Source organism: Astatotilapia calliptera, chromosome 15, assembly GCF_900246225.1.
Source record: "Astatotilapia calliptera chromosome 15, fAstCal1.2, whole genome shotgun sequence".
In the NCBI taxonomy this organism is placed as follows: Eukaryota; Metazoa; Chordata; class Actinopteri; order Cichliformes; family Cichlidae; genus Astatotilapia; species Astatotilapia calliptera.
Genome location: NC_039316.1, coordinates 3,707,013 through 3,721,662, shown reverse-complemented (window position 1 = coordinate 3,721,662; position 14,650 = coordinate 3,707,013). Strand labels below are relative to the sequence as shown.

The window sequence follows — 14,650 nt, the reverse complement described above, 5'->3', positions numbered from 1 at the left end:
TGGAGTTAATACTGAGCTTGAATAATTTTCGACATGTGAGAAGCACTAAGTATGCACCCATGTCTTTGTGTGACATGGTCTCATGTGTGAGAGGAAACAAAAATTGATGCTTCCTATTGGGTTCAAGCACACACTTATGCATGAACACACTCTTCACCAGTGAGGTCCTGACTCACAAACATGTCAAAAGGCTTAACTTGTCTTGGCATAGGCCTCCTCAGCTGTGCAACACTTTGCAGCAGCATGCAGGGTGGGCTCACTTGGTGAAATGTGTCTGCTTGATGTTTGCTTTTCCTCGATGGAGTTCATGAAGGAGCTCAGAGACCAAACAGCAGCTGATGGTGTTTGTTTTGTGGACGTGCTGGCTTTTCTTTATCCAGTTTGGTCAGTAAAACTGGCATGTGCTATTTCATTGGGTGTCTTATTCAGGCTGCCTTGCTGAAAGGTGTAAATGTGTATGTAGAGCAAGAGCATGAAAAGGCATTCTGGAGAAAAAGTTAACTCAGAAAAACAGACAACGGTGATAAAACCTGAGTTTTGAGTGATGCTTATGCACTTCCTATTAACTCCTATATCCTTTCATTACCCATGTTTGCCCTCTCTGCTTGCATTTATATACTCAGGAGAGGCTCCTCTAAAGTGACTAGGTAATTTATTTGGGTATGGGCAGAGGGAAGTGTGTGGGATGGTGATCTCAGGGGAGCCTATGGATTAATGGGTTCAGCTGGATGCAGTAGGTGCTGGAGGCAGGTTCAATAGGTTGAGTTATAACCGAGATTGAAAGAACTGACAATTGTTAAGTGTTGGACCCTCTTCTCATTACATTAAAACATTACATTGACTGTTTACTGATAAAAACAAATGATCTACATATCCTTTTTATCATCTCTGGAGAACATCCAGGAAATGGGTGAAAGCATCTCTGGCTGACTTTTGAATGTTTCTAACCTTGCGTGCAAGTATCAAACAGAAAGTCGGGGTTTTTACAAGAAAATGGTCTATAAAGACATGGGAATGAAACACTGTCCTCATATTGCAGTGTTTAACCAAGGTGCACATAGATGGATAGATGGATAGATAGATGGATAGATGTAAGGGGCAAATAGCTTTTCAGGATGTCCTAAAACAGCTTCATTCCCCAAGTTCCAAATCTATTAAAAAACAAAGTGTCCATAAAGACAGCATAAAATGCAATTAAGTATATAACTGGTTAGATTAATGAAGCTTTTCCTGCCTCTGATAGTAATCCAAGTGCTAAAACACAGAGCAGTGGTTGCGTGGTCGCTTACAGCCATTTGCATGTATCTTTCCTCTGAGTTTTGTTGTTTTTGTTGTTGTTGTATTAATTAATATCAATATCAGCCAAAAGTGGGAGGGTTGCTTGACACACATGGCACCAATAAGTTTTGTGGTTGTTCATGATTATTAATTGTCTCCATTATTGAGACAGGATGAGTAAAGGATAGCAAATGGCTATTATGGATAGCTCATCTGTCACACAGATAGTCATAGAGTCATAGAACCTATAGCATATCCTTTGTATACCATATGTACCTTTTACATGTGGTTTACATAGTACCTGTTCCTGCTTCCATGTAAGCTGTCGTTATTGGATATGTTGCTAAACAGTACGCAAACGCTGTAATGTTTAAAATATATGGAAACATAGGAAAATGCAGTAGGAATTTAGGATATTGTAGTTAAGATAAGTCATCATTAGATAGTGACTATTTTTATTGTTTCCAAAATTAAAAATTTAGAAGAAAAGATACAGTCAGTTAAAAACAATCAGCATATTTGTGGTGATGAATACTAATTAGTAGAGGCACATCATCTAAAATCAGTACTTACTTCACGTTGCAGATTTACAGGAGCCAGCTTCAATATTATTCATTAATCCATAGAAAAAGTCTATGGCATCACCCTCTCTGTGGATTGTGCTTATTATATGGCATGACCCTGAATTTTATTTGTTTTTTTGTTCTTGGAGATACAGACATACACAAAACAGACACAATACACAAATTATACAAACTATACACAAAATATAGTCAGTTATATTCAATTTTGAACATACTGAGTCCATGGCCAGTGTCTGACATGACAGTGGTAATAAACCCCTAAATTGAATTTCCATCATCCCTTTGAAACTAAAAGCAAAGTTACGTACGAGAAATGGCTGATGAGCTCCATCTTAGTCCTTCTATGTGACATGATCTATGAGCCTATGATATGAGGTGATGTGGATACATATGTACCTGTATAGTTTTCTGAAAAGATCCCATAATGTATGTACATCAAGATATATGTGCAGTGCCTTTAAAGTGCTTCTGGATGTAAATGACCTGGTGTGATGAATAGCACGATACAGCCGCAGTGAGTTATCTGAGCCTTGTTTGAATCAGGACAGAATGAATCAACACATTATGTGTACATTATGTAAATGTTTGCTGGTTTGGTTAATGGAGGTAAAGCCAGTTCATGACTGCCCATTACTCTTTCAAGGACTCGCTCTAGGGAGGGGCCCTTAATCAGAGTAGTGAAGTCAACCTCATCTCTTGGCTTTGTTTTTCTCGCCATCAGGAGCTTAAAACATACTGCAGTGTGTTTGTGTTGTGTATGCTAATGTGATTATCCCTTGTAGAATTTCATTCTGATCTGCTTTTTGTTTTTTAACATCTCTCTGGGTGAGGAGAAGGCAACAGATGACAGCTAGCTGTTTATCTTACAGCCATCGTTTATGGAAACATTAAAAAAACAAAACAGTTAAAAGACCTAAATATAAAGTTAAAAAATCAACATGATAATTATGTTACCTTGGATTCATTTTTTTAACTTTTTTTATTCATCCTGTGAATAACGTAATGTTGTCTGCAGGGACGGACATTGTTATTTGTCATTAAGGCAGTAAAAGATCAATCTGAAATGTAAAAAAAAACAAAAAAAACTAACGACTATGTGCTTTCGAAAGGATTTGACTTCACAAGATGCTCATTTCTGAATGCTTTTGGATTTGATACTCCTACCATAGGGATGGGTATCGAAAACCGGTTCTTGTTGAGAACCGGTTCCCACTGTTTCAATTCCCTGGAATTGTTTGCCATTTTTGCAAACGATTCCCTTATCGATTCCAGTCACCACGTTGTGTCATTTACCTGGCAGGAAACACGGCGCGTAAGCGGCTCAAACGCTCAAAAGTTTGGTTATACCTTATGAGAACGGATGACAACAGGGCAACTTGCAATACTTGCAAAGTAGATATTTCATTTAAGGGAGGAAACACTACGAATATGCAAAAGCATTTGCTCACAAAACACGCGATAACCTTAAATGAATATCGTGTTTTTAATTCCACTCCGGACTCGTGAATCTCAACCAGCAGCAGCGGTAGCGTTTGCGCGTCCTCTCCCGTTACTGCGGCAGGTAAATAATCAACTAACAGTGTATATTATGTTAGCGCGATCTGCCTTATTACAAAACCTGCCATTACTGTGCATTTAGGTGACCATGATGAGAGAGACAGACAGAGTCTGGCTGGCTCAGATGCTGGCAGTTCTCGCTGCAGTGTACCGGTAGCGTCTCCTTTCAGGCCAGGATAGACGAATGTCACCGAGCAGTGACTAAGTTTGTGGTAAAAGGCTTGCACCCATTTGCCGCAGCAGATGCTCCCGATTTTCAGTAAGTGAATGTGTTTAATTGTAGGCAGGGACATTACTGGATATTCTTGTGTAATTGCTACTGAATAATTTATGTTATACTTTGTTATTGCTACAGACGAATATTTATTTTATTATTTTACATTTACAATTTTTTTCCTGGGGACCCTGTGACACCCCATTGAAGAGCCGTAGGCTGTGGATCTCTTAAGATCTCACTGTTGGGTTTGTAAGGTCATGTTACTCCTAAATTTCTATCTTATTCAAAGAGAAGATAAAAAACAAAGTTCTGAGCTAATCGACCTTAGTGTTCTCCTTTTTTAAAAAGAATCGATAAAGAATCGAATCGTTAAACAGAATCGAAAATGGAATCGGAATCGTGAAAATCTTATCAATACCCATCCCTAGTGGTCATTATCGGAGATTCAGTGGTTTTTTTCTAATAAAAACATGAAACTTCATGGCGTGATACTTTAGCACAAGTATGCATGTGATTAAGTGCTGTGGCTTAGATAGTTAATAACTGAGTAATTTTTTTCCAACAAACAAACTAAAGGTCAGTTGAAATCCATATCTCCTCAGTTAGCCCAACCAATAGTTTCTAAGAATAATACCTATTCAGATATATTCATGTATCATGATATTTGATGTATCATGATATTTGATGTAAAAATCCAAAATGAAATACATAAATAGGAATATCTCTGTTTTTTAGCTGGAATATCATATTTCCCTAGTGTTGGATCAATATATATCCAATATACAACAAATCCTAATAGTAATAATGTTCTTCTTGGGCTCGCAAATAGAGGTCACATTGATTTATTTTGCTTTATTCAGTGCTCTTTCATTTGTCTGAAATGGTCATTTGTCTTCCCCAACAAATACACACATGTCGCCTACAACATGTCTTAAAAGCGGCATTTACTGCTTTACTTGAATAAGCTTTTTATTTTTTCAACTTCTTTGTTGCTGTCCAACTACTGCTACCATGCTCTACTTTTTTTTTTTATTTAGAGAACATGCTTTCAAATCATCGTTCACAAAAGATGTACCTTCCTTGGGTGTCCAAACCGAACACAGGAGAAGGTCATTAGGCTCAAACCAGAAAAGAACTCCATCATGTCACTGATGCTTTGCCTCCAACTCTAATGGTGGCTTTCTAGGTGTTGTTGTTTAGATCAGTGGTCTGTGGCCTGCTTGTTTTCCTTGGGAGATGAATTAGAGAGGAGATGGGCTGAGGCAGATGCCAGTGTCTAAGGGAGAGGATGAAGAGGAGATTCATTACTCCTTACCCCCCCAACACACATACAAACACAAACACTGCTCACACAGAGCAGAAATAGGCCTCATTATTTCCCCATTTCCATCACCGGGAGGAAGTGAGGGGTTGCAGCCCTTTCAGTCAGGCTGCTGACGTATGCCCCTCCATTTATCACACGCAATGTCCACGAGTACATAGAACAAACAGGCGCTGGTCTTACACCTACAGACATGACAGCGCAGCGCAGCATAATTGGAAAAGCATTGTCTCTAAGGGACATCGAGTTGTAGCGTTCTTTAGATTCTCTCTTCAAGCAACAGTTTAAATAGCACAGTTAAAATGAACGATGGCTTTTTTCTTGCTGGAGGAAAACTGCATCTTCTCTGTAAACTTAACCATAATCTGTTTTCAGAGCTTTGACTTCAAGCTATGCAGCGTTTATAAATAAGCTCTTATAGAAAATAAAAATAGATTTTTTTTCACCATCATGCTACATTATCAAAATCTATATATCTATATTCACTTAGGCTGCACTGCTACTTCAACTGGCAGTAATTATACTTAACCAGACCCGATGACTGTGGCCTGAAAGACCATTACTTTGATACCTAATGTATATCCTATGATGACTCAAGATAGAGAGAAAAAGACTGAGCGCATATGTAGCCTAAGGCAGAATGGTAGCCAGTAAGGGACATTTCATAGAGAAAGTGAGAGGAAAGCCACTTCCTCCCCGTCCCCTAGTACAAATTTAATTTCAAATAAACGCAGAGATGTTGAAATACTTAATGAATAATTCAATGCTTGTTAGTCAGTGCCACAGAGGCATGCCAAAGAAGTGCCATGGCAAGGGTGGTGTGTTGCCCTTTATAAGCCTTAACCCTGCATGTCTAGCTGGGTTAATGTTCCTGGCAGAGACAGCAGTGAAGCAGCTATAAACCCCCCAATGTCAAAGATGTGCCCCTTCACAGTTTAATAAAACAGCTGTTGTGACCGCCAATAACTGACCTACTGATTATATTTCATTTCAAATATTCCTATAGTCCAATAGTGGCGTAAAATAGCACACATGAAGCTATCTGACCTAATGAACCTAATGAAGTGTTTTTATTACAAATGAGTTTTAGATATTTATTACTGTTCTTCAGATGGAATCACAACAAAACCTGCTATTTATTTGTAAGTATTGATAATTATTATTTTTTATAAAGCACTTTTCTAAAAGTTACAAAGAGGTTCACAGAAGGAAAAATGTTTTAAAAAGTCTGAGACATGGATAAAAGAAAATAAGATAAATAGTAAGAATGTACAAGAAAATTAAAACCAACATTGCCATCTATCAGACGGTTGTGAAAGCTATAAAAACGTTTTTAAAAGAAACTAAAAAGACAATAAAGAAGTCGACATTGTGACTTGACTGGCCAGACTGTTCACAGTTTGAGAGCTCTAATGATAAAGGCCTGCTGATCTTTGTTTACTTGCTGAAACTTTAGAATAACCAGCAGCCCAGATGTAAGTAAGTGCCAGACACATGGGAGACTAACAAGTTCTTCATATAATTGGCAGCAAGCCTATTTTGCCTATTTAATTCTTTAAAAGTCATTATTATTATTATTCTCATATTTCTAGGTGCCAGTTACAATCCAGGCAAAAATGTTTTAAATGAACTGACGTCAATTAAGTGAGTTGTGACTGATGCTGTCAAGGCAGAAAAAGAAATAAAAGAACACATGACCTTATGTACGTCATTAGCAAACAAGAATGGTCTAATTTTTAAATTTTATTTAAGCTGAAAGTATTTTTTTTTTAAAATATAAATCAAAATGGTAAATGTCACTGACATTCATTTCAGAAATGGCTTATTAGATGTGTTTTCAAAAGTGTGTTTTTAAATTTTCTGGCTTTACTGGCTTTGACTTTAAACACTTGATTTTTAATAAATTTATTAAAAGTTCTTTAAATGGATGTCACAATAGAAGTCAAAGGTTTGACTTAAATGGAAAAAACCCTGAAATTTAAATTGGTACCCATAGTTGTGTGTGACATATTTGCACTGTTATTAATCCTCTGCATCAATGCAAATGCACCTGTATGCTTTCACGCTGAAGATACTCGGTGATAAGATTGTTATTGTTCTTGCTCTATAAAGTGAACATGAAGTTAATGTTACAGCCTGTTTATCAGTAAGACTAAAGACAGGAAAAAGTGAGTCTATTTCTATAACACAGTCGATAACAACAATTTTATGCTGCCCAAACAAATCTCAAGCTAAACAGGAGGAAGCCTTCATGCCTTAATGAGATAAAGTATTTTGTAGATTATCCTATCGTTTTTCTGCACAATGGACAAAGTCAGAGCATCATTTTTTCCCAAACATTTTAGGAGAATCACTGGTTTATCGCAGAGAGCACAAAAGGCAGAGTTTGCATGTCATTAGTTGATAAAAATCCCCCCCACAAAGAACTCACCAGAATAGTAAATCTTTAATGTATATATTTACTTTTACCTCTTTTAGTTTGCTCTACAGCTTTACAAGTTGAAATAATATTACATCTTTGCCACTATTGTGTGTAATAAGTGTGAGTTTTAACAATACATTCACAGGGCTAAAGTTTGGCTATTAGCAGGAATTTAGCTGTCAGCAGCAGTTTTACAGATCTGATGTAGATTCATTTCTACAAAGACACAATAGACAATTCTGAAAGTGAGGAATTAATTTTTTTTAAACATGTATTCTTTTTTTAAATTTTAATCCTAGCCTCACATTTCAGATAGTTGCTAAAGGAGCAAGGGTTGTGTAAGAATAACCAAAACACCTGTTGAAATAACTCACAACTATTAAGCATTAATAAGTAACACGGCAAGTCAGAAAGACTTATGAAAGAAATATGGTAGCGGTTCACCTGTTTGAGAAAGACTGTGTGGGCAACTAGTTCAGAATAACTATTTGGGCAAATGATGAAGCCAAAAGCCATCAGTCAGTCGGTAATGTTGTTCTGTTTGCTACAAGTGTTGCAGGAGCTTTAACTCGTTATGATTTTATTTTCTTTACCTACCTGAAAAGTAGTTAAAGTTGTGCCAGAAAGTTTAACTCTGCTTCTAATGCATTTATGGATTCCATAATCTACAGTACATAATATGATGAGATGTCTTTGTACACAACAAGCAAGGCCAACAACCAGTACTGAATGACTGTGACCTGCCCTCAGGGAGACCTTCATTAAAAGATGAATAACCAGCACATTCTGTGGTGGAAATCATTATGTGGGCTCAAGGACTGTCATTGAATGCATATTGCTGCAGAACTGAGAAAGTACAAATTATATCTGCCATATGAAAAAAAGAAATTGAATAAACTGGAACCAGAAATACCTCTGCCCTCTTTAAATGCAACTTGCACAATGGTCTGCTGAATATGTTGAGGGAACATTGGCCAAGCAGACATCACTCCACCCTCATGTTTAGCCAAATAAAAAAGGAACCTACGCAGCCTCATCTTATCACTGTGCACTGCAGCTAGTAAAGTATACATATAACAAGCCATAAACTGTCACAACAGCCTTTAGATATTTAACATCACTGGAAATCTAGCCACGTGGGTATTACGCTTCTGACTGACTCTCATTTTGCAGTGTGTCCACTCACTGTTTCTTTGTTTCTCGGCACAGAAATGTGTATGCCACACCGTCGCGTCTGAACGAGTTTCTCAGTGGATTCTCTCCTCTCCCTCCTTTCATCCCCCCGACAGCACTGAGAGCAGAGCAGCACATGAAACTGCTCACGCTCATATCTCATGTCTCAGAGAATGATATTCAGTTTACTGAGATATCTCTGCTACACAGGCGCCGTCGTCAGAGTGGACTTATTGCAGAAATAGATGCATCATGCCCTCAGCCTCCCGCCAAACTCATCCATCCGCCTCGACAATCACGCTTTAGTGTGAAGCAACAGATGACACCAAATAGATACAGTTAGCAGGAGGTAGTTATTGTGGAGTGTAGCAATGAGATAGAGGTCACTATTGCCGAGGGTTTGAGAGATGGAGGGAAAGGAAATGTTCTGACAATAAATTACATGCTGGATTCACATATTCCATCAGAGGCTTCTGCATGAGATGAATGTTATATATCACTAAAGTGGGTTATTAACCTTGTGACCCACGTAAATGAAATGCAATAAAGTGCATCATTCAGCAAACAGTAATTACAAACCATCTATATCATGGTGTATTTGGGCTCACTTATTTGATGTGTGTTTACACATAACAGTGCATATTGTCAACAATTTTAGATCTTTGTGCGCTATATTTATCCCAAGCGTAACACATTAGCCTGAGAATATTACAGAAATTTCATGTAGAGTCCTCCGTGCCCATAGTTTCAGTTTATTGTTATTAATCTAAAGCATTAAGGGAAAAAAGGGCTCTCGCGGGTATTAAAAAATCTTGCTATGCACATGAACAAAGACATGAATACTTGATGGACATTAAATCAGGTGGCAGACTCATTCTCAGCAACCACTCTTACTGTCTAAAGACTAAGTTTATGACTTAGATAAATGTCAGGATAACTTTATTGTTTTTTCTTTTGTTTTAGATTGTTTTGTTTCTGGGGGATTTTTTTTAGGATTACTTGTCCAAATTTGTTTTTAAAAAAAGGGGGATTGCCATTAATTCAGACCCGGAAACAGTCCTCCTTAGAACAGTCCATTAATCCTATATCTTTCTAGCCAAGCCTTTTTTTTCCTCTTTCTTTTGTTTCTGTTAGTTTCTGACCTCGACCCCACTCCCACCCATCTCTTGCACTTGCTCACGGTCCCTTGGCACAAAATAAAAGCAAAGAGCTTGTCAGTGACATAAGAGAGCTGTTTTCACTCATGAAAGACATTTCACAAATGTCATTCAGGTCAGCAGCTCCCGCTGGTAATCATGCTGGGACAGTGATTAGGTGAAATTAATCGCCACCCTCTGTTGCTCATGGCTGACAGCCCGGAAGCCTGATAGGCTCTCTCTTCTCAGGTGACTTTGGCAAGTCAGGTGGAGAGGGTGAAAGACATCAAAGCCAAGAAGAAATAGACAAACCCACGTTAGATTAGCACCCAGGAGACAGCACTGAAAAAGTGTGCGTCTGTGTGTGGCATGTTGGTGTAGGTGGAGTGGGGCAATACGTGTGTTTTCATGTAGGTGTCTGCCTTTTTTTGGCAGTGGGTAAGTGGGGGGGGGACATGAAAGGGAAGCAGCCATGGTTTGATGTGATAATGAAGTGACTTCTTTAGTCTTCAATTTCTCTTTTATCCAAACCACTCACTTGTGCCTATTTGTCCAACAAATGTTTTGGTAGGCCTGTAAAGTACAAATCTGATTTCTGCTAGTCAAATGGGAATATCATCATCATGTCGGGTTTTATTTGAGGTTTTTTTTCAGTGTAGAAGATTAAAAAAAAAAGAAGATAAACCGAGCGTTGTACCCTTTTATGCTCGTCTTGTGAGACTTCCACTGCCTCGCATGCACATTGCATCTAACGTTTGCACTTTTGTGCATCATGCTGCCTCCCCCGCCTCCCATTACAGAGAAACCCAGAGTTTGGAGACTTGTCATGGCTGATAGAGGTGAGCGGGAGTGATGCTACGGTTAGTGCGCTAGAGCGTTTAGCTGTACATGGGCAGATTTACCGGCCTGTGAACCCATAAACCTGCAATTACAAACCCTAACAACTCTGGCGCAGACTGCTTGTACACCGCAGTTTTCCTGTGGGCTCTGGGATTTAAGCTTCACAATCAGTCAAGCGTGACTTCAGAAGCTAATTGCACAAGAGTGACATGCACACACACACACACATGCACAATCCTTACGGGGGGAGAAAAAAAATGATGGTGGAGGTGGAATTTTGTTTGAAATTCATCAAATTTTAATCCACTGCGTGCATTTCCATATTTCCATATTTATCTCTTTGCGCTCCTAGCATCCACTCCTTCTCTGCATATCATTTCAGCCCTATTTATAGCTCAAACTGCTCCTTACCTAATATACACATATACAGGCACTTTCGTTGTCACCAAGTAAAAAAAAAAAGGCATCCTCCTATCAGGTCCAATGTTCAATGACACATGTATCCCAAGGTAGATAGGGCTGTCAATGAATCACTCCATTCCTGCCGCAGTTGGTAAACTGACTGTTTGTAGCAGGAAACGGATGAGGCAGACGCTGGGTAGAGTCAGAGATAAGATGTAGGATTCATACTCTTCTTCTCCTCTCTATAATGAATCAGTGTATTTACTTAGAGCAATCTGCTCCTCTAAAATGGCCCTGCAATTGCTCTGTCTTCTCTAGAGCGTTATCACCCCCCTCTCCTGCTTTTTTTTCCCTCCCCACCCCTCCAAAGGTAATTGCTCTTACCTGAGACACTGTAATGGATCCTGGATGAAGTATTGACCGCTGCTAGATTTTGATTAAGGGGCTGTAGGGCAGAACATGTCTTTAATGAAACCGAGGAATCAGCATTCTCTGGTTGGTGTGTCCAGGAGGGATGCTGTGGCCCACAGCCCTTTGATTAGGACCTGATCCTTTGCAAATCCAGGGGTGGGCCAAAGCTGCAGAATTAAAAGGAATGAATTTATCCATTAACGATACCTAAAGCATGTGTAGTTTTTCTCTAGAGGCTTATAATCATTAAATATTTGGGTATTTACCGTGAGCAGTTTGCTTGCTTTTTTGCTCACACATTAAAACACCAGCTCAGTCATCCACCTTGTTGCACATTGGCTGATACACTAACTCCCCCATCAACACCCTCAATCATATCCCCCCTCATAGGTCACTCGTTATCAGTTAGAATTTTAAGGATGAAGAATAACTTGCGTGGGTGTCTCTCATCCTTTCCTTAAATTGCCTCATTTTTTTTCTTTTCTTTTTTTTTTTGCTCATGAAAAAACTGATTGCATCTCGGATGGAGATGAAAGGGAAACAGCTAGCTCCCCACGTTCTTTAAGCGTGCAAATGGACATAATCTAAAAGGCGAGTATTAGCATGCTAAAAGACACCACAGCTATGATGAACACCATTTGCCAAGGCTTAATGCGATAGCCGGGTAAGATGATTAACTTTGAATCCATTTAATCAACGACAGGCACTTTCTCAAATAACCAACTGTCTGGTATTGGGGTAAAACTTCCTTCAGATCTGTCAGGGAATGGGTAGAGTAACAGATGTGTCAAATCACAGAGTGCCTGAATGAGATCAGAGGCCAGCCAAACAGTGTTCTTTGAAGTGATGGACATCAAACATCATTTTGTGCACAGTATTTGTCATCCTCTCTCGTCTTTGAAGCTCACAATGGAGTGCGACTTGGAGCACAGAGCAGCTCGATTTGACTGGGAAGTCAATGTGCCCTTGGGCGGCATCCTATTGACTTAAACAGTTCAGGTAGTGGGCTTCTCACCTCCTTTCTCACGTTGACCCCCGAGTCCATGCAGATTGCTGGCTCCCCCTAATGCAATGAGAATTCTGACCCCTTCACTCAGACCTCTAACCACAATCAAGAAGTGCGTATTGTGAGCGATTATAGTTGTGATTGCTGTTACGGTACAGATTTGTTATTGCTACAGCACCCTGGAAAATATAGTGTGTGAATGTGAGAGTGAATGAATAGTAGAATTGTAAAGCGTGTTGAGTGTCTAGAAAAGCGCTATATAAATGCAATCCATTATTGTGTGTGTGTGTATGTATGTATATATATATATATATATATATATATTTATTTATTTATTTATTTATTTATTTTTTGGAAATATTTTAACATATTGATCTATAGATTTGTTGTTTAGTGAAAAATGGGAAAGTGTTTATTAATGCCTTCCTCCTCTGTGTGTGTGTGTGGGATCCTTTCACAGACCTTGATGACCCGGTGGTGACAGTGCACCAGAGTATAGGAGAAGCTAAGGAACAGTTCTACTATGAGAGGACTGTATTCCTGCGCTGTGTGGCTAACTCCAACCCGCCTGTCCGCTACAGCTGGCATCGTGGGAGAGAGGTCCTGACGCAAGGCTCAGACAAGGGTGTGGAGATCTATGAGCCATTTTTCACACAGGTAAGTCGACAGGAACGTGATTTGAATGAATATCTCAAATTAAAATGAATGGCACATGTAGAGAAAGTTGATCTATTTTAAAGGTCTAAAAGAAGGACATGGTATGACCAAGAATTACGAAACAAATGTAATAGCCAAGACAACAAATTCATCAACAAAGTGTTTGCAAATGTCAAGAAAGACTTCCACGGCGCCTTCCTATGTGACACCATGTGGACATGGCTCGCGGGTTATCCGCCATATTGGACGTGATACAACCATTGGTTACTAGGGAAACGTGCTTTCTGATTAATTAGCCGTGGCTCCTATGGGGTTGGCTGTCACTCGTGACTGCTTTGGTTGCTAGCAGGTTGTCTGTTGATTTTCATGCTTTTCTGCAAATATTTGCTAATTACTAGCTGAGTGATAGTACAACTTGATAAAGTGCGACATGAACTTGAAATGGACGGGGTTTACATTCTCAGTCAAAGTTATGATTTAGTGCTGATCCCTTCTTACAAAAGGTGATACTTTTACCTTGAAGACAACATTTCTGGTGTTGCATTTTTAAAGAGACAGCAGAACTTGCTGTACGAAGAACGACTTTATTGCTTGACCAACGCTCGACAAGTCCACCACTTCCATTAAAAACATGATCACAGCAATATCCTCGTGACCAAAGCGAACGCAAGGAGGCTTTTTTCTTAACCAGCTGGAGAACATATGTTTTTCCATAGTGACAGGTGGTTGTCACGGGTCTGTCAGCCTTTATGATTGAGGATTTTGCATTTTTTGCATTTTTCCCAGCAACTGACGCAACCTCCAGCAACCACTTAAAACTGCTCGGGTTGCCAGATGCTCACAGACCAGTCTGTAGATTTGTCTGACATTGCCACCATCATCATAACACATCAAGATGGGTTCAAGTTTCCAACCATGACTCCACAGCCGTCTTTTTTTACTGACTGTTGTCTAATGTTGTTAGCATTTGAATGTGAACCTTTGGTAAAAGTCTTTGAATTTTGTTTTGCCTAACCTGTCATTAAGACATGCACCTTGTGCCCTCCCCCAGAGACTACAAAGAAAGAACAAATAGGCTGATACCGTACAGAGGATCTGAAACCATTTAATAACCTTCTGAAGGCAAAGCACAAGCTCTGTTTATCAGGTGCTAAATTAGCTGAAACTCTGTCTCACAGCGTGCTCTCATATTTATTTAGCGATCCACTCATGACCAGAATTAAGTCGCAGCTGTGGCACCTTCATGTGTGTGTGTGCTGTTTGTTTAACCATGGGAAGGCAAAAGAAACATTTTCATTATAAATCAAGCAGTTTTGGAAAACACCAACAAACAAAAAAAGGCTTGGAATTCTCCAGAAATTCCCACAGTATATTACTCTCTCACCATGGGATCGCGTTTTGGTTTCAGTTGCAATAAACAGAAAGAGCAAAGTATTATTTTTGCCATCAGATGTGAAGCTTCATTGCACTCCATGAATTACGCAATGGCCTTTATTACGAATATAAATGGCCTTTCGAAAAAAAAAAAAAAAGCCCTGCACCTAAAGTAAACCATCTTTCTTAGCAGTGCCATTATTAATATCGGTAATGCACTGTATTATTGCATATTGTGGCATATTTTTAAAGGTACTGCAAAGCTTTAAAAC

At 39.1% G+C, this 14,650-nt stretch overlaps 1 protein-coding gene across 6 annotated transcripts in view; it reads left to right on the top strand.

Annotated features, from left to right (window-relative positions):
• Window positions 1-14,650, top strand: part of LOC113037404 (MAM domain-containing glycosylphosphatidylinositol anchor protein 2) — a 207,459-nt gene that overhangs the window by 104,871 nt on the left and 87,938 nt on the right. For all 6 annotated transcript variants that reach the window (XM_026194427.1, XM_026194428.1, XM_026194429.1 and 3 more), the window contains one exon: window positions 12,808-13,004. In XM_026194427.1, the coding sequence (XP_026050212.1) occupies window positions 12,808-13,004 (197 nt within the window). The remainder of the gene's footprint in view (window positions 1-12,807; window positions 13,005-14,650) is intronic.